Here is a 20,029-nt window from a genome sequence, read left to right on the forward strand (position 1 = left end):
GAATTCTGGCCATTTTCGCCTGATTCCTTCGATGAAGGCCAGAATCCGGTGGCAATGGTCAGATTCCCTAAATCTGGGTTGGCCGGATTTCGGCCAGCTTCGCAGGAATCTAGGTTGGCCGTAATGAGACACAGTCCAACCGGATTCCGGCCAATTTTTCTACAATGGTAGGCTCAGGACCACAAGTATTATCCGTTTTTATGAACATGTTAAAGTCTCCCTCCATGTATTTTTTTTTCTTTTAATTCAACACTACTTGTTTATCCAAAAAAAAAAAAAAAAAAAAAAAAACTTAAGTTTCCCAAAATAATTTTATTTTTGTAATAAAAGCATTACCATTTTTTGTTCAAATATCATTAATTTATCTTACACTTCAATTCATATATATACACACATACACGCTTGCTGAAATTGAAAATAGTAATCTAATTGAAAGAGTTTTATTTTAAGTGCTCCAGCCATAATGATATAAGGTATTATTTCGATATGTACACTAAATGCATTTTCCTTTCAATTTTCCTTGACTGTGGAGCTATCCAAGTTCAAAAACATTATGGAAAATAAAATTTTCATGAAATCCTTTTAGGCTATTCTAAATTACAATGCTGCTGCCAACATTGTAGTGATACGAAACTGTAAGTGTCAATATTTAGTGTTATCCAAAGGCTAAAAGTCAAACCCAAAATTACTAGGACTTAAAGACACATAAAATCACTTCCCCTACCATTGGTCACAAAATTTTGAGTACATCTATATGAGCTTGTTTAGATTTCTCTCTTTGCTTTTCTCTATAATGCAGAATGTTATTCCTTCAAGATCATTGGTCAGACCAATCTATAACATCCCCACTAAAAATGAAAATATTTTGAAAAATGATAGTGAAGATCAAATTGATCTCTAAATATTTTGTTCATTATAGAATTTCAAATAACTAATAAAATTTGACATGAAAAGCAATTAGGTCATGTTATTTGTTATGGTATCGGCATACTAATTAAATTAGGTCATGCAACTTTTTAAACATCGAAGACAAAAATGAAAAAAATAGTCAAACTTTAAAGAGTTAAATGTATTTTTCCATAACCATTCCTTAAATTCAAGAATAATTATTCCTCTCAATTTGAGCTCGTAACTTTAATTCTTCCACCGTCATTTGCATGTATTTTTTTTTTTCTTTTCTTCTTTGTCTCATTGCTTGTTATTGTACTAAAGAATCAATCTTTAATTTGCTTTTGCTATTCCTATATTTACTTTTGATTTTCCTAAAAGAAAAGTTTAGAAGCAAATTTGCCATATTTTGGTGTTTATAAAGGAGAATACCATTATAATAAAAGCATTTAGAGATATAAAAAGAATCTTACTTGCTTACCTATCAGTATTCATTCGATGAGTCCAAGCCAAGTCAACTTTTCTTAGCATATATATCAGTACAAAAATGTCTCTTGTACAACAGTTGTGCAAGAAACAAGAGACATGGAGTAGGTCCCACGTGGGACCTATGTGGTGAGACCCACCACGTGGAACCCACCCATATCGCTTGAATCCTGCACAACAGTTGCACAGCTGTTATGCATGAATCATGTCTCATATCAATATTCATTCTATGAGTGTAACCCAAGTCAACCATGCTTGCCTCTTGGGTTCGATTAATTGGATACATCTTTACCTTTTGTGGTATTCACAAAATACAAAGTTGGTTTATCGTATTAGTATCTACTTTTGTCCCAAACTTTTGTGTACAATAAGATAGGATGATAATTTTTTGAGTAATTAAAAAATTGTCCTCTAAATTTTAAACTATTCTAATATTAAAAATAGGAAAAACTTCAATTCTAACTCATATTCTTTTATCAATTTTGCAATTAAGTACTCAAATTTTAAAAAATGTTAATTTAGGGTATCCATCTTTTAGCTTAATTTCAACCATCCGTTTGAATTTTTTCTGTTAAATCCTACCAAAATACTTATGTGTTTTTTTTTTTTTTAAAAAAAAAAAAAATTATAAATTTTGAAAAATTCAAGTATTGGGTATTTTTGTAAATTCTATTAAATTCTTACCAACACCTAAATACTTACAATTTTTTTCTTTCCTAAAAAAAGGATGGGTATTTTGGGAATTTTAACAGAATTTAATGGAAAATTTTAACAGAGGGTTGAAACTGAAAAGAAAAAAGAAAGAAAAAAAATATGGATATCCTAAATTGACACTTTTTAAAGTTTGAATATTTAATTACAAAAATGATGAAAGATCAGTATTATAAGTGAAGTTTTCTCTCAAAAATATTTTTTTTAGAGAAAGGTTAGTAAGAGGCATATATGTATGTGTTTCTAGTAATTTCATAAATAAATCTTATTTCTTTCTTCATACTCAATCTACAAAACAAAGATTGAACAACACCAACATAACTATTTTCACATGCCCGCATCCTTGAGGTTGAATGTTGCTCAATTTCAAAAAATCCTTGAGGTTGAAACACCTCACGCTTAGCTTACCGCCTGGGTTTGATTAGGTATATATATATATCAATTATAAAACTTTGATGGACGTGAAATCAAATCGATCTAAAAGCTTTGAGATTAAATCTGAACTTCTTCGCATTTCTCAATTCTAACTCCCTCTCCCTCTCTGTTGTGTGCTTCGAGATAGATATAGTGTGTTTGAGAGATCTTGACTCTTGAGAGAGATGGAGGACTATGATCATAACACTGAGCGGCACCACTTGATCTACAAAGAAGAGATGAAAAAAGATGGTGAGAAGATAGCTCTTTGTTGGTATTGCCGCAAACCAATATCGGGTTCCCTCCACAATTGTGTGGAATGTCGTAACCTCCCTGTTCACAGCAAGTCATCCTCATTCGAAGATCATTTATTGGACTTCAAAGAAAAGCTGGAAAATGATGGCGACAAGGAAGTTGTGTGCTGGGGGTGCAACGAACTAGTATTGGGTCCCGCTTACAAATGCCGACGCCCAATCTCTGAATGCAGCTTCGTCGTTCATAAATCATGCACTGATCTATCTTATCAAATAAACCATCCTCTGCATCCAAACCATACCCTTACTCTCCAAAAGCCAGGTAGAAATTGTTGTGATGCTTGTCGTAGATCTCACGATAGATATTTCTTTTACAGATGTGATCTGTGTCTTTTCCAACTCGACATCGAGTGTGCTACCCGCTTGCCAATTAATCCTAATGACTGTCACCAACACGACTTCTTCTCTATCCTCAAGCCGATCCAATACAGCTGCGATGCTTGTGGAAAGGAATTCAAGAACATGGCCTACAAACTATGCAATATCTGCAAACTATTGGTCCACAATAGATGTGCTGAACTTCCACGCTTTGCCAAATTTACGCTACACAATCACATCCTCAACCTCATCTATTCTCTTAAAGAATTCAAGAAGCACGACGGCATATTTTGTAAAATATGCTGTAACAAGGTGAATACAGAGTATGCAGCTTACTATTGTCTTAAATGTAATTATATTATCCACATAGAATGCCTAACAGGTTTTACGGCTATGTATACTGCGTATTTACATTTTTATTTATTTTTTTTTAAGTGAGTTTTGTATTGTTTTTCGGTGTTTTACTGTTGCATGTGACTTGGAACAACACAGTTATGTTTGAAATGTGTCTAACCCTCTAACTGTTGTGTGTTTTAATTTTTATAAAATAGTATCATCTTTTTCTTTCAATACAAACTTAAATTAATAAATTAATATTAGACATATAAAATGATATTATACGTTGTATAATTAGCTACTAATTGTTAATTATTACGGAAACTTGTTTTTTATTATGCAGGCAGTCAAAATTCTTAAATGATCTTATTATTTGATAAATCAGGTTCAATTATTCTTCCATGAAAGTATTCTCGGTTGCTAAATGGACCGCTTCCTACTTGGTGTTTGAAAGTATATATTCTTGAAAGTTCTCATTTTCTATCTGCTTTAAAGATTAAGAGTGATAAAGACGCTCATTTGCAATATTTTATTCTTCTCCTTTTTTGCACTTGAAAAAAAAAATAAAAAATCCCACGAGAATCAAAGAGCTCTTTTGCGTTCAAACCCACGCCCCTCACAAATTTATATTGCATCAGTATGAAGTCCTCAAATTGCCTTTAACTCGTCCCCATCACCTATTGTGAGTGATTATAGTGGTGGGACTAGTTTTTTTTTTTGAACGAGATAGCATTTGCTATCATATATTGCTGAAAACGTCCCAAGGACAATTACAAAGATAGAGATACAAGACCCCCCTAAACCTTAAGTCAGAACCAAGTCTGACTTGAAGCAGATGCCCTATTACAATCCACAAATATTACAAGGACTCCACATATTATAGTGGTGGGACTAGTTCTGTGGCTGAGATTAGATACGTACCAAAACACTCGGTTTCAGCAAAAAATTGACACATGTTTGGTGTGTTTGGTCGGAATAAAAAGTTGAATAAAGTTAAATAATATTCTACTTTTTTAAAAAATAAATCATACTTTATTTAACTTTTTCAAAGCAATTAATATCCATGATAGCAACTCATTGCCACGAGACCAAATCAGCTAACCGACGCTACATGATTAAGGAAGCAGAAGAAGGCAGGGGACCATTGGCGTCTTCCAAAGTAGTGCAGTTGAAGAAGTCCGCAGCTAGCATTAAAGTTTGATTAAGTTATTAAAAAGAAAGCAAAAGAAGGCAGGGGACCATTTGATATTTTTCAAGGGAATGTCACCTCACGTCACACGTCTATATAGAGTTCACAAAATTTTTTTTACTATCACTTCTTTTGCTTTAAATGTCTTGTTTAGTTTGCAAAATAGATATTTAGAATGGAATAACTATTTCTATGAACTAATCATTACTTTATATGGTAGGAATCTATTTATTGGAATAGTTGTAATAACTATTCTCTTAATACCTATTCCTCTAAAAAAATTAGATGAATAGTTATTCATAAAGGAATAAACTATATTTTTCAAATAAAATCACTCATTATTATTTTTTAATTCTTTTCAAATTTTTTTTTACATGTCCACACAAAAAGGAAATAGGAGATTTAAACTAGTGACCTTTGCTTCATGAAGCATAATCCACAACCGATTGAGCTACCCCTTGAAGACGAAAGCGTACAAAAGTTGCTAAAAGTAAGGTGCTCCTGCCTCACCAATTAATGAACCCTAGAGTCTACACATATGCATGTGAGAGGGGGTCCTAAATGAGTAAATGTCATGGGGTATTTTATTAAAATAAAGTGTCCATTTTTCTTTACTAAATGCAAGTTCCTTTCATACCCAAGTCTTTTTAACAAAATCTCAAGTCTCAATATAATACAGTCTCCAAAGAGAGGCAAAGAGGAAAGATGAGAGATAAATATTTTTTAATTTAAAAATTAAAATAATAAATATGAAATCTATTATTTTTTATTTTTATTTTTTGAGATTTTTCTCTATATTTAGAAACATGAAGAGATTTTGAAGAAGCTGCTGAGAGTGCTCTAGCTACTTCCTAGATTTCAATGCTTGATTATTGAAAATAAAGAAGAGTAATAATTTTCAGCATTAGATGTAGCTTTTATTTGGTTATATATTAAGATATGAATTGATTTGAATTGGCAAATCAATAAATTGCTTTCGATGATATTTCCAAATGATAGAATTTTCTCTATTTTGGAAATGCACACGATAATCACATGCATTTTAAGTATGTCAATTTAACCGACTAAATTATATATATATATATATATATATATTAGGAGAAAAACCTTTATCCTCAATGAATGTGACTATTTTTTTTTTCTCTTCACGTACGTCTTTTACTGAAATTCATCTTTGTCCATGGACTATTTTTTGATCTCATTTGTCACTGTCTAGCTATTTTACTCAAACGGACAAAGTAGGCAACCTGAGTTAAAGAAAAATAAAATAAAATGATGGGCATCCCATTCTTAAACGCAGCAATATTGCTCCTTTTTCAATCGCTATGTAACTTCCATTGAACTCATACCATCAAGCTATGGCCCTATGGGGGACCTTTGTACCCTCATAATCAATTTTTGGTCTCATATTTAAATACCAAAATGCATTGTCACACACAGACCGTGAAGGTAACCCTTAACCACAAATAGGCGATATGATTTGGACGATTCATCCAATGAATCCACCCCAAAGAGATTGGCATTGACTGAAACCAACAAATCACCCTCCGAAGAGGACAGACGTTTAAGGTCAATGTCAAAATACGTGCAAATTGAGCAATAGAAAATTGATTTTTTCCAGCACTTTTTTTTGCTTTTTTGTTTTCCACTATATATTCAGAATATTCTCCATGGTACCGATTATTTGGACACGTTTGCTCCAAGCCAGTAAGCTGAAAACTATGGCCGACTTCTTGCTCATGTGTGTTGATCAACGTCGATAATTTGATCCTCGGTCTTATTAAAACAATTAAAATAGCTGTAAAATGAATAAAAAATAATAAACAAATGATACTACTAAAAAAACAAATTATGCTAATCAACATCAAAACATTCCTACTTTTTTTCACTTTTTATATCACATCAATAATTTTTTATTATTATTCAAATAAAAAATTCACAACAATCCAAAACTTTTTCACTTTTTTATACTTTTTTTTTTTTTTTTTTTTTTTTTTTTTTTTATATATATATATCACATCATCACTTTTTACTAATTTCAAAATTAACAACCTACTATTCTGTTATGTACATGTCTTTGTCAAACACACCTGTCATGACAATATTCCTCCTAACTATTTCCTCCCTTTCGCAAGTTGCACCTTACTAATGATCTCGACTTCTTTGTCCCCCTATTCAAGTTGAGTTTGATTCTTGATTTTTCTCATTAGCCAACAAACCTATAATCTTCATCCGGAAAACCACCATGAATCCTGCCAAAGAGCTATTGAATACGTCGTTGCTTCTCTCTCTACTTGTTTTCCGATTTTGCATTTCCCTCAACACCATTTCGCCCAACGAGACCATTAAAGACGGGGACATCCTAGTTTCGAAAGGAGAAACTTTCGCCCTTGGGTTTTTCAGCCCGGGAAACTTTAGTAGCCGCCGCTACATCGGAATATGGTATAACAAAGTTTCTGAACAAACCGTTGTGTGGGTAGCAAACAGAGACAAACCTCTCAATGATACCTCCGGAGTCCTCTCCATCAACAGCCATGGAAACCTCGTGATAAACTGCAAAAACCAAAGCACTCCTATCTGGTCTACAAACGCTTCAGTCTCATTCACGAACAATTCTATGGTGGCTCGGCTCTTAGATTCTGGAAATCTTGTTTTGGTTCTACGAGACAGCCAAAGCACTTATACATGGCAGAGCTTCGACTATCCCACGAATACTCTACTCGCGTCCATGAAATTTGGGCTGGACCGGCGGACCGGATTGAATCGGTACCTAACATCTTGGAAGTCCAAAGATGACCCGGGAACCGGCAACTGCTCATATCGGATTGACCCAAATGGGTACCCACAATTGTTCATATACAAGGGTGGGACTCCCTTGTGGCGGGGTGGACCTTGGACCGGCCAAAGATGGAGCGGTGTACCTGAAATGACTCAGCATTTTTTTTTCAAAGGTAGTTTTGTGAATAATCAAGATGAGGTCACGTTTGTGTATACTGTAACCGACCCTAAAATTTTCACTAAATCGGTGATGAACGAATTGGGAGTCGTTGCTCTGTCCACGTGGCACGAGAGTAGATGGGTCGTGTTTTGGAATGCTCCGAAAGAGTTGTGTGATACATATCGAGAGTGCGGTCCAAATGGTTATTGCGACCCATATGATCCCACCAAGTTCCAGTGCACATGCTTACCCGGGTTTGAACCCAAATCGACTAGTGAATGGTACAGGAGAGATGGGTCGGGCGGGTGCGTGAGGAGTCAAGGAGTATCCGCTTGCCACAGTGGAGAAGGGTTTGTGAAGCTGCCACGTGTGAAGGTGCCGGATACTTCTAAAGCACGTGTGGACATGAGTTTGAGTTTGAAGGAATGTGAGCAGGAGTGCTTGAGGAACTGTTCTTGTACGGCTTACACTAGTGCAGATGAGACAAGGGGTGGGATCGGGTGCTTGTCATGGCACGGGGACTTGGTGGACATCAGAACGTTTGCCAATGGGGGACAAGATTTGTTTGTACGTGTGGATGCAGCTACATTAGGTATTCTTCACATTTATAGCTTTTTCTTTTGTCACTATTTGTTGAATTGGAAAATGTTATCTGAATTTAAATCGATAAAAAAGAGTAAATTTAATTATTTAATTAATATTTAACACTTTATTCATGCGTTGGCTCAAGCTTCAATGAACTCAAGACATCTGTTCTGATACCATGGTAAATCACATAATATCTTAAAAACTTAAATTAATACGAAATGATGAATTTAATCATTTAATTAATATTTAACACTTTACTCATGCGTTGGCTCAAGCTCCGATAAACTCAAGACGTATGTTCTGATACCATGTTAAATCATCTAATATCTTAAAAATTTAAACTAATACGAAATGATGAATTTAATCATTTAATTAATATAAGTTTCTTACATTTATTTTTTATTTTAGCTCAATATTCAAAGAAAAATGGCCTTATTCGGAACAAGAGGATGCTGGCAATTCTTGTGGTTTCTGTTGCTGTAACGTTGCTTCTTTTAGTCTCCATTGTGTATTGGCTGTTAACGAGGAAGAAAACAGGTAAGTAAACTTGTTTTACACTCCTTAATTTATTGGAAGCAGTTTTTATTTCTTGTTTCTATTCCCCTATTTCTTTGATTCTAAGGCTAGTAATAATCAGATATTAAAAAAGAATTAGTTTGGTAATTGTGGAGGCAAGAAAAAAGTTTGAATTAATTTTTACATTCATAATTATTCAATTACCAAAAGAACTATAAACCTACCAATGATAACAAATGAAAATTATAAGCTTGAATTCTACTTGTATTTCCTCAGTTTCGTTAGGGAGTTTTTTGTGTAGGTATTCATCATTGCAAAAACTTAGCACCTTGGAATAATATTTGTAACTGTGTTTGACGACAGAAAGCAGGGAAAGCGAAAATCTGTTTAGTGTTACCTCAACTTCAACATACCTTCATGAAAGCAGTGAGTTTAATGAGAGTACAAGAAATTCAGATTTGCCATTCTTTGATCTAAATATCATAGTTGCAGCCACAGATAATTTATCTGTTGCTAACAAGCTTGGAGAAGGTGGTTTTGGCCCAGTTTATAAGGTAGTCTCCCTGAAAATGTCCCAAAATTTGAGTAACTTCAGTTCATATGTCTGTGTTAATGCACTAGATTTGTTTCTATGCATTATGACTAATGAAATTTGTACTTCAATTTCAGGGTCTCTTAGATAATCAGAAGGAAATTGCAGTAAAAAGACTATCAAGGTATTCCGGACAAGGAGTAGAAGAATTCAAAAATGAAGTTGGAATAATTGCTAAACTCCAACACAGGAACCTTGTGAGGATTCTAGGTTATTGCGTTCAAGGAGAAGAGAAGATGTTAATCTATGAATACTTGCCAAACAAAAGCCTGAACTTTTTCATTTTTGGTACGTATGTCTACTTTTCACATAAACTTCTTGCAGTATCACCCGAAAATGGTCCTCCAACTACAAACATATGAATTAATTCCTAGTGTGTAGCAAAAATACAGAAGCATATATATTCTAAGTTCTCATCTCTTCATTCAGACGAAACAAAAAGGTCATTGTTAGATTGGGGAAAACGCTTCGAGATTATTTGTGGAGTTGCTCGAGGGCTTTTATATCTTCATCAAGACTCAAGATTAAGAATTATTCACAGAGACTTAAAGGCCAGCAATATTCTACTTGACAATGCAATGAATCCAAAAATTGCTGATTTTGGTATGGCTAAAATTGTTGGAGGGGACCAAAATGAAGCAAATACAAATCGCATCGTTGGAACATAGTAAGGGCATTACAAAATAAAGATAGTTTCCATCCTATTAGGTACCTTCCATTATTATATGTCTTAAAAGTACAAATCAAAGTGGTTTTTAAGCAAACCTTTGTAATTCTTTTTCCTATTGTGTTCTTCGAAAGTTTATATGTCACGTTAATGCACAAACATAAAACTATCTTTGATCATTTTATTTTGCTACTGCAGTGGATATATGTCACCCGAGTATGCAATGCAAGGGCTATTTTCAGTAAAGTCTGATGTATATAGCTTTGGGGTTTTGATGCTAGAGCTCATAACTGGCAAAAAAAACAGTGCTTATTATCATGATGGTCCCTCCTCAAACTTGATTGGGCTTGTAAGACCATGGGCAAAGGGCTTATCAAATTAGCCTTCTATTTTATTTTATTTTTTTAACCTAATATGATGAATATGTTGTTTGTAGGTTTGGGACCTATGGAGAGAAGATAAAGCCATGGAAATAGTTGATTCATCACTGGGTGAGGAATATGCTAGTGAAGTTTCAAGATGTATTCAAATTGGTCTTTTATGCGTGCAAGAACATGCAATTGATAGACCGACCATGGCAACAGTTGTTTTTATGTTGGGTAATGACACACATATTTCTTATCCAAAACAACCTGCATTTATTCTGAAGAGCACTGACAAAAATAAAGATAGATCAATTAGTGGAGGTGCTAGTTCTATAAATGAAGTAACAATTACTATGATTAATGCTCGCTAACCACATGTTAGGTTTAGTGCACCAATTTGCTATTATATGTAGCTGAAGCTTTGCTTCCTGTAAATTAATTGTACACTAATATATGTATATTTCTCTTTTATAGATGAATATAATATAAAACCATTGCCAAGAGAATATAATTAAGTATAATACTACCACTCATAAAATATGACAGAAATGGATCATAAAAAGTTAAAATAACAGTTATACTTCTTTTTCTAAATTACCATCATATTTACAATCCCCCATTAAACTTTGGAACTTGGTGATCACTCTAATTCTAAGTTTGAATTCAAAAGCTCCTATCCATTAAAATCGATCATTTGTCAATTTGAATGAAAAAATGTGCTCCTTTGCTAAATAAAAAATCACATGTTTTTAGGGTTTGAAACCGTCCAGAATTTCAAATTTTTCTATAGTGATTCCTTGATCCATTCACAATACATGATGCTCCTATTTATAGGAAAGTTTGGGTAGATAAGTATGGTAATCAAATCAATGTGATTTAATTGCCATCAAACTGATTACAATCAAATTAAGCAGATTTAATTACATTCTAATCTGATTTATAGAAGATAACAATAATTACAATAAATCTCTTAAATCAAATCTCTTAATATACTCTAACAATGAGATCCTTCTTTTCCTAGGTGAGTGACTGAGGGAGGAAGTACGTAGCTTGTCTATCTCCATTCTCCTCCCTTCCCCTTTCTTTCTCTTTTCTCATTACTTCCCTAGTTTTCTTATCTTTTTTCATTTTTTCTTTTTTTCTCTCTTCTTTTTCATTGCTTTTTATCTGCAACAAAGTCTTAGAATTTTTTTAAATCTATAGAAGAATTGTGAGTTATTTCAAGGTTGTACTCCTCACTACGCCCCGTTTCAGCAGATGGGAATATGGTCCTTTTAATGCCAATTAGTCCAAACTGAATTGTGCATGTCACGACTTTTAGCTAATTCAGCAACTTAAATTATCTCAATTTATCTCACATTTCAGTTAAATTATTTTTTTATAACCCATCTCTTATTTCAAAAGCTTAATCTCATGAGAAAGTTAAAACTCTTCAATTTTTGCAGGTATTGGACCTATGGACAAAAGGAAAAGCCTTGGAAATAATCAATTCATTATTAGGTCAGGAATATTATCCTGCTCATTAAGTTTTGATATGTATTCAAATAGGGCTCTTAAGTGTGCATGCAAGAACAATTAAACCACATATCAGTCAACCATGCTTGGAAATGAAGCAATTGTTCCATCTCCTAACAAGCCAACAATATTTATCAACAGACACATTAATTTTGGTATGGATTCCTCAAGTTCTAAAGGAGCACCTGCTTCTCTAAATGAGATGACCATTAATTACCTGATTACCATGCTTGAAGGTTGATGAAGTCTACTCATCATTTTCGTTCCTTAAACTTGTTGCAGTCGATCTGCTCGATCTCATCAGTTCAACGAGCAATGTTATAAGGAGAATTCATGTTCTCTTTGAGTCCTATCGAAATTGATGTATCTTTTAAACTTATTATTGTATCAAAATCTAATAATAATTTTAAAAATCACATCAATTTTAGAATGGCTCAATAAAAAGATTACTCTTGCTTTTAGTATTACTCAGTTGAACTATTTGAAGACATGAAATTAATTTTCATGACCAAATCTGAGTCAGCAGTGAATCAGCCATAGCTTTTATTTTTGAGAAGTATCGAAGTTGAACTTTCCCTTAACTTTATGCGTGCAAGAATGAGCCGCCGACCGGCCAACGATTTCGGCAGTTATTCATTGACATCGGTAGACATTGGTAGTCGAAAACAGTCAACTATTCAATCTCGATAGTAAAAAACTCAGAATTTATTCAAACAACTCAATGAGTTTTGAGTAATGCTTTTGCACATTAATTGTATTTTTTTTTTTTCTAAATTATTTATTTCTTCATTTGTTTATTTACCGTTTCCGTTACATGGGTTTTAAAAGGCAAAAAAAATCGGTTATATACCATTTGATCATTAATATTTTTATGAACAAATGATTTTGACTGTTAGTTATAAATCACTTTCAAGACCTTTGGATTCTCATGAGATTTATTAGAAAATAAGAAAAAAATATCACCTCACGTCACACGAGGTTAGTTTTGTAATTTTCTTTCCAGGTCTAAGCTGTCCTTGAGTTATATTGGAGCACAATAAGGACGGTATGGCCGCCCGATCAGTGTTATTTCTAAGTTTTATTAATAATAAATACATTTTAAAGAGTTTTTCTTTGTATGAAAATCTATAGAGTATATGATGCATGTGGCTTTTTTTGAATTTTTTTTTTTTTTTAGAGATTTTTCTCTATATTTAAGAAAAGGAAGGAAAGAGAAAAAGAAGAAAGAAGAAAGAAGAGAGGTTTTTGATTAGATGGGAAGTAAAAACTAACGTCTTGGCTAAGTTCCCCTCTGAAATTACCCTTGTAATGTTTAGGTTGTTTTGGTGTTTTATTTGTAGCTGAGGTTGCAGCTTGGTTGTAGTTCTAGTTTGGATCTCTTGTTTCTAGTTTTGACTGGAGTGATTGTACCGTTGAATTTGGTTTATAAAACTTTTAATTCATTCAAAAAAAAAAATAATAATAATATAAGTTTTATTATAAATCTCTTACATGATAATTGACGTAGTAGAGTCACATGAATTGTTGCGTTAAGTTGTAAGCCCGCTCACGTGATACTTACTACATTAATTACAGAATAATTAAATTTAATTGTGACAGTCGTGATAATAAAACGTATATAAATGTCAGTTTGCAAACTTATATATATATACACGACACTTTTCACTTTATTCATTAAACAATTAAATAGACATGGTTGTATTTACACAAGCAGGAGGAGACGAGGGGTATTCAACAGCCTCCTAACATTGGAAGAAGGAAACCGATCTGCAACTGCCAAAAAATCAGAGTAATCGAATCTCAAAAAGTAAATGCCAACCCGAAGTTGCCACAATCGATTCCTTCCCACATCCTAAAAAATTTGCAACTTTTTTCTATCATCTTTGAAGGAAAAATTGAAACAAAAGGAAGCCAATCCATTCTTTGCAAGAGATTATGTAAGAATGCCACCTCAAACGGCTACCTGACGTCCCATCTTCAAGTGTTTAATGATAGCTTCTGCATTGCCCATTCAACTCAGGATAATGCATGGACGAAGTTGCAGTATATCAACACTTGTAGTGCTGTTTCAAATCAGGCTTGTTCTTTCCTCTTGTCCCAAATCATTACAAGAGAGAAGCCCATTAAAGACATTATTACAGTCTGCAAATCATAGAAACATTATGGATATTCCTCAAGATTACTATTGTGCAACACCAGATGCAGCCTTATTCAAAAACAAATATAGCATATATAATATAACAAAAAAATATTGAAAAACGTAAATCCAATTATTTTTTTTTTCCAGAAGTTAATTTCCAAATAATGTGTCAATCATGGATGAGATCTATTTTGAAAAATGTGTCACCAACTCATAGGATGATGACACATCATTTGAAAACTACTTTTCGAGAAAAAAAATTGAGAAGCAGAGCATTTTTCAAAATAATGAACTTTAGAGAGTCTACAGATGCGGCAATTCTATAATATTTAATCTAAACAGTTGAAGAATGGTTACTTATATACATGTCTACGTAAGTAGAGGGCTCAGGTCCGTCAATCCACTCCATTGACAAAGGGAAACTTTCATTATCACAGTTACAGCTTCAAACAATTAGATGAGTTCAAAGCATGCTGGCATCAGACTCTTGACACTCCTTCCAACTATGGGAAAAACTGGCCTCATAAAAATCAACTTCATCATAAATGAGGAAGTTTCCTGCAAATATCAAACAAACACCTTTTTTTTTTCTAAAAACATCACAGAAGATAAACTACTATTTAGTAGTTCCATAAACTGATCCTTTTTCTCTAAAAAATTATTACTATTAGCCAGATTGCTGGCACATAAAGAAGAATAATATTACCTATCCAACAGGGAGGCAGAAGACAGGGAAAAGGTTTATGAAGGCACATATATAGGTATGCAGGTGCAGAAACTTTCAGATATTCTTGGAGCTATCTTCTGATGATTTGTATATTCGGAATGCAGCAATACACATCGTGGTATTACCTATAACTGTTAATGCTGCTTGAAGAGCCACCAATACCTGCACCTCATGAGGAACATCCGAGTCATTTTACATATCCTATTTTACAGCTCATTCACATCATAAATCATAATCAACTAAAAGATGAAAGGGAATGGAATGATCTATAAATTGGTCCAACACGAGGAGTTTGTAGTAAAGGTCATTAAATGCATAAATAAAATAGCTAGTCCAATGGCAGTTATCTAAACAAGATAGCTGAAGCAGATGTGCCAGAAGTACTATTTTTTTGTTTTTTTCCTAGCTATTCGTGGCAAGTATGCACCAAGTGTTGATTCAAAGAGAAAGCAATTATTTATGAGCTAGCTTGCAGTCACAATTATAAATTACTTAGGTAGGTTTGGTCATAACATAATAACAGGGTGGCCATAAGACCGGGACGGGGTCATTTCAGAATTACTCAGATCAGGTAGGCTTCACAACGGTTTCAAGTTGTTAATACCATGCTGCTGTCAACCAAATTGAGCCAGGACATAAAACTTTACAGAGGATATAAGGTACTGCATCATTTTAAGAATTGAGCTTGTGGAGGATCTGGAACCACAGAGTAAATCAACATAAACTCTTAGCCCCATAGTCTATATTCCCAATAAGTGTCAAAGAAATGTCTATCATCACTAAGTATCATATGCTAAGATTTCAATGCTTACTCATTCATCAATTCAACCAAAATTTTACATAAAAACAATTCAACAATATGTTCCTCATAAAAAATATATACATAATATATGTCAAGAGACTCAGAGTTATAAAGAAATGCACTTGTAAAAAAATAAAGTTATAACAAATGCCATGTACATGCACAAAATGCTCCAACAAGCAGGGTTTCCTGAACCAATCAATTATTTATCGTATTAGTAACAAATCTATAAAAGAGACGAGCATCACTTACAATTTGGAGATAGAAAATAATGCAAACTTAACGATAGTAAACAAGGAAGTAACCTCTCAAGGGAGAAAGGAGCTATTACAGATCAACAAGAGACTCAAGAATATGCAACCCTTCTTACCTCAAGAGACTCAGAGTTATAAAAGAAATGCCATGTGCATGCACAAAATGCTCCACCTAACAGGGGTACCTGCACCAATCAATTATCAATCATCATAAATAATGAATCTACAAAAGAAACAAGCATCACCCACAACTTGGAAATAATAAAAATGCAACTTAATGATATTAAACAACAATGAATCCTCTCAAGGGAGAAAGGAGCTCTCACAGATGAAATCCCTATCTTTATTTATTTATATTAGAAACGGGGGGTATTTGGACATCCCACTGAGTGAAATCATCCCACTGTTTATATGCATATAACAACTGAATCACGTCCACTTTGTTTCTCATAGCAATTGGACTAAGTTTAACTCTACTTATGTTATTTGATCAAGGCCTTGTTGAGTTAAGCAGAGATTAAAACTTCAGGTAATCGGAACTACATGTTGACTACAATTGACTCAATTCTAAATAGTTAGCTTGTACCTTTCCACGCTATTGACAAATTGGAACAATCACCTCCCCATTATTTATACTTTGAATATTTGGCACAATGCAGCAAATAAGATTAGGCAAATATGTCATTCATGATATTGTAATATATTATGAAAATATATATATATATATATATATATATATATATATATATATATATATATATATATATATATATATATATATATATATATATATTCATTAACCGTGAACCAGTATATGCTTGAAATATAAACTGCTAGCTAATATTACTTAATATAAATGGTCACCACAAGGTCAAACTTCATCAAGATAAATTTGTCCATACAACAATTACAAATACTTTTCCATTGATGATAACACATCTAACCAGTCAATATTGCAAGAGTGGGAACAATAACTCACCATACCCCGGGAGAGTCCTTTCCAAGACTCATAACCGGATTGCTCCCCATATTGCCACACCAAAGCCATTGCTGCAATCCTTAAAAAATTATTAAAAGAAAGTATCATTAATAAATTAACTACTTATGTTAGATTTCAACAAAAGACACAAAACAAAATATCATATTTCATTACATCATACTTGCATTTCTTAGAAACCAAACGGCAGTAACTTAAAAGACAGTTTTTGATTCCCGTTAACACCGCATACAATCATCAAAATTTGGCTACTGAGGCAATACAACTCAATATATTTTAAAAACATAAGCCTAATAAAAACTATTTGACTCAGAAAAGTTACTAACTTTTTGGTTAGGCTTTGGGAATGAACCACAGAAAGCATAAATCCTTCCTTTTCTCAGCAGCCAAAGTGAAAGAAAACAAAACCCAGATATAATCTACGAAATTGAGAGCAAATTCTCAGAACCCATTAACAAATGCGGCAGAATATGAGAGAAACCGCTCACCATTCTACCACACTGGACACGTGCACGGCCCAGGTGGGCAAGGAGAGAGCATTGGCGGGCTCAGTGAATTGCAGAGAGGGTAGCTCCGCAGATGAGGCGGGTCCCGCGAGGGTCAGTGCCAAACCCGCCCCTAATAGAGCCACCATGGCCTTCGGGTTCTGGATGGCACCACAATTGGTACGCTTCTGGAATTGGGTTTGCAATGTTCCATGTGTTTGGGACTTTGGAGTTGAAGAGGTAATGGGTTTTGTGGGTTTGCGAACAAAGAGAGGATTTTGAAGGTAGAGTAAGGCGGTCAAAGCCATAGCTGTGAGATCTTTCAGAGTGTGACCGTGTGACTGAGGTATGAAGCAGAAGCACGCACTGCGAAGGTAGATTTTTTTTTCTTTTCTTTTCTTTTTTTAACAAAAGATATGAGTATTTTCTTCGTAAAGTATTTTCTTTTCTTTTCTTTTCTTTTTTTTTTTTTTTAAATAGAAATAAAGGAGGACGCCCCTCCTAACGGTGAAAACAAATAAAAATCATGTAATTGTTTAACCTAAACTCTATTATGTCCTTACAATAATGCTATGCAAGGTTACAAGCCCTTATAAATTAAATTAAAATATTTATTTTTTTGTATTTGCTTATAAAAAAATATATTAAACTATTTTTTGTATTTGCTTATAATTACTAGCGGCAGTAACACTTTTAAAATATGAAAGTTACCTTCAAATTTGGGCTGATATTAAACTAAGAAAACTCAACTCAAAACTAAAATTAGACACCATGAATGATAAAAATATAATATATATATATAAAAAGAACAAAAAAAATTATTTATCATTATATTTTATTATTTTTATTCCACTCCTAGTGATACAAATTCTGGACAGAGTCTTACATCACAAATTATAAAGTTCTGCAAAATCATAATCACATGCTATGAGATACCATAGTTATATATAAAAACAAAATTATTACAAAAAAGTGTTATCTATGACTTACATCTTCCGCTAACCCATGTACAAAAATAGTTAAAGAGCAGATCTGTTCCGAGCAGACTAGATTTAAGACTTAGGTAGCCAAATATCCTAGAAAAATTTATTTAAACAGACTGTGAGAAATAACCACTAGCACCAAATTATTCAGGTCGTGAGAGATAATCTCTCATATTTGAGTAACCTTCATTCCATAGATCGCCCATAAGGACAGATCTAAAAAGAAAAAAAAAAACTCTTTTTCAAAACAAGGTAGATTTAATAAATAGGTTCAAGACGGAGGTTCTTCTACTCCAGTAATGTATTATTAAATTATTAATAAAATATGTTTTCAGAAGGAGAAAAAGAAAAATAAATATTTTTGGTTACTATATATTTTACTATAAATTTCATTCATAATTCGCAAACGAGTGATGTTAAAAGTATTACAATTTTTAATATAAGTCTTTTTTCTTTTTTTTTTGAACAAAGTCTTTTATAAACTAATGTTGTAATTCATGTGAAATTTACCACGTTAAAAACTAAACAATTAAAGTTAATTATAGTTAACGTGATACTATCACATGGACTCTTACATCAACTTGTAAGCCCATGTAACACTTACTACATTAACAACTACACATTTAAATTTAATTGTGGCCGATGTGATAGTGAAACATAGACTGTCACATCAATTTATAAGCTCACGTGACACTTATCATATCATCTATTAAACAATTAAATTTGATTGTGGCTGAATTGCCGCTCCCTAGCGGTCTAATGATGGGCCAGCACTTAGAGACTCAACAGTGACCCAATATTCAAAGAAGCTCACACGGGCCGGCGCCAAGTAAGCCCACATTAGCCCATCTTTCTAATTAAATTCAAAGAAGCCCCACATAGGCGTTAGAGTCCATGAAGGCCACCCATGATAATTATTCTCTCCATGTTGATGTTATAACTTTTGATGTTGCTTATTGTTGGAGCCGTCATATATATATATAATTACACCCATGTGGGCTTCTGTGTCTTTTTGGGACAGGGATCCTCTCCAATTCAAACTTCAAATGAATCATAGAGAAGCTAGTTAGTATAAAAATAAGAGGAAAATTGTCTTTTCATATTTTTTAGATAATTTGCACTTTCACTTAAACTAATCGGCTCCTTTCCAGTTTAAATGAACCGAAGAGAATCCAAATGCGTATTTTTTGTGAGATTTTGTGTCTAAGTGGTCTATTTGAAGGCTTTAGTATCCTAATAAGGGTGTGTTTTGGCATTGTAATTTTGTTAGACAAAAAGTGTGATTTTAAACCAAATCGTAAAAAAATGAATTGTTTGGAATTGTATTGTTAAATTGCAAGCAATGAGGTGTTTGTTTTAAAACATGATTTAAAAAGCTAAACTGCGATTTTAAAAGCTAAATTGCGATTTTATCAAACGCTTAATTGCGTTTTTAAAAATCAAATTTCAAATAGCACATTTTAAAATCACTATTTTTAAATCGCACTTATTGAAATTACAAACCCAAACCAACCCTAAAGATCAATTAATTTAGTTGGCGTGAGTTCTAGGGTTGACTCCTCCTATTTAAACAAATCTGCCCAAGTCTGTTTGACATTTGGACAATAGCTTAAAAAAAATGCCTCAAAATAGGGATTCTCATTATAATTTTCAATTTTACAAAGGCATCAAAATGATAAATTAGAAGAGCATTTTTTAAAGAAAGAAAGAAAGAAAAAAAAAAAAAAAAAAAAAAAAAAAACCATCCTGGTTGGAGGTGGAGGCCTCAGGAATTGACGATGCGAAAAAGTTTTGAGTTTTTTTT

General features: G+C 33.2%; 3 protein-coding genes across 8 annotated transcripts; 2 read left to right on the plus strand and 1 right to left on the minus strand.

Annotated features, from left to right (window-relative positions):
* The first annotated feature begins 2,684 nt into the window (after positions 1-2,684).
* On the plus strand, positions 2,685-4,668 carry LOC133854561 (uncharacterized). Its single transcript, XM_062290797.1, has 2 exons — positions 2,685-3,480; positions 4,538-4,668. The coding sequence occupies exons 1-2, from the start codon at positions 2,685-2,687 to the stop codon at positions 4,666-4,668; spliced, it is 927 nt and encodes a 308-aa protein (XP_062146781.1).
* A 2,213-nt stretch (positions 4,669-6,881) lies between these two features.
* LOC133854179 (G-type lectin S-receptor-like serine/threonine-protein kinase RKS1) lies at positions 6,882-11,023 on the plus strand. Of its 4 annotated transcripts, XM_062290252.1 has the most exons (7): positions 6,882-8,186; positions 8,591-8,719; positions 9,062-9,252; positions 9,368-9,578; positions 9,720-9,957; positions 10,156-10,306; positions 10,394-11,023. In XM_062290252.1, the coding sequence occupies exons 1-7, from the start codon at positions 6,902-6,904 to the stop codon at positions 10,691-10,693; spliced, it is 2,505 nt and encodes an 834-aa protein (XP_062146236.1). In that variant the 5' UTR covers positions 6,882-6,901; the 3' UTR covers positions 10,694-11,023. The 4 variants fall into 4 exon arrangements, with proteins under 4 accessions (XP_062146236.1, XP_062146238.1, XP_062146239.1 ...); XM_062290254.1 differs by lacking the exon at positions 10,156-10,306 and having other exon boundaries at positions 10,394-10,532; XM_062290255.1 differs by lacking the exon at positions 10,156-10,306 and having other exon boundaries at positions 9,720-9,998; positions 10,394-10,491.
* A 2,473-nt stretch (positions 11,024-13,496) lies between these two features.
* LOC133854182 (uncharacterized) lies at positions 13,497-17,624 on the minus strand. 3 transcript variants are annotated; one of them, XR_009896788.1, is made up of 5 exons: positions 17,246-17,624; positions 16,740-16,818; positions 15,877-15,945; positions 14,343-14,866; positions 13,497-13,979 (listed from the first exon to the last, which is right to left on the minus strand). XR_009896788.1 is itself a non-coding variant. In XM_062290257.1 (4 exons), the coding sequence occupies exons 1-4, from the start codon at positions 17,548-17,550 to the stop codon at positions 14,759-14,761; spliced, it is 561 nt and encodes a 186-aa protein (XP_062146241.1). In that variant the 5' UTR covers positions 17,551-17,624; the 3' UTR covers positions 14,254-14,758. The 3 variants fall into 3 exon arrangements, 1 of the variants encoding a protein (XP_062146241.1); XR_009896787.1 differs by lacking the exon at positions 13,497-13,979 and having other exon boundaries at positions 14,254-14,535; positions 14,684-14,866; XM_062290257.1 differs by lacking the exon at positions 13,497-13,979 and having other exon boundaries at positions 14,254-14,866.
* Positions 17,625-20,029: the final 2,405 nt, after the last annotated feature.

The sequence above is a fragment of the Alnus glutinosa genome, chromosome 13, assembly GCF_958979055.1.
Source record: "Alnus glutinosa chromosome 13, dhAlnGlut1.1, whole genome shotgun sequence".
Taxonomy (NCBI): domain Eukaryota; kingdom Viridiplantae; phylum Streptophyta; class Magnoliopsida; order Fagales; family Betulaceae; genus Alnus; species Alnus glutinosa.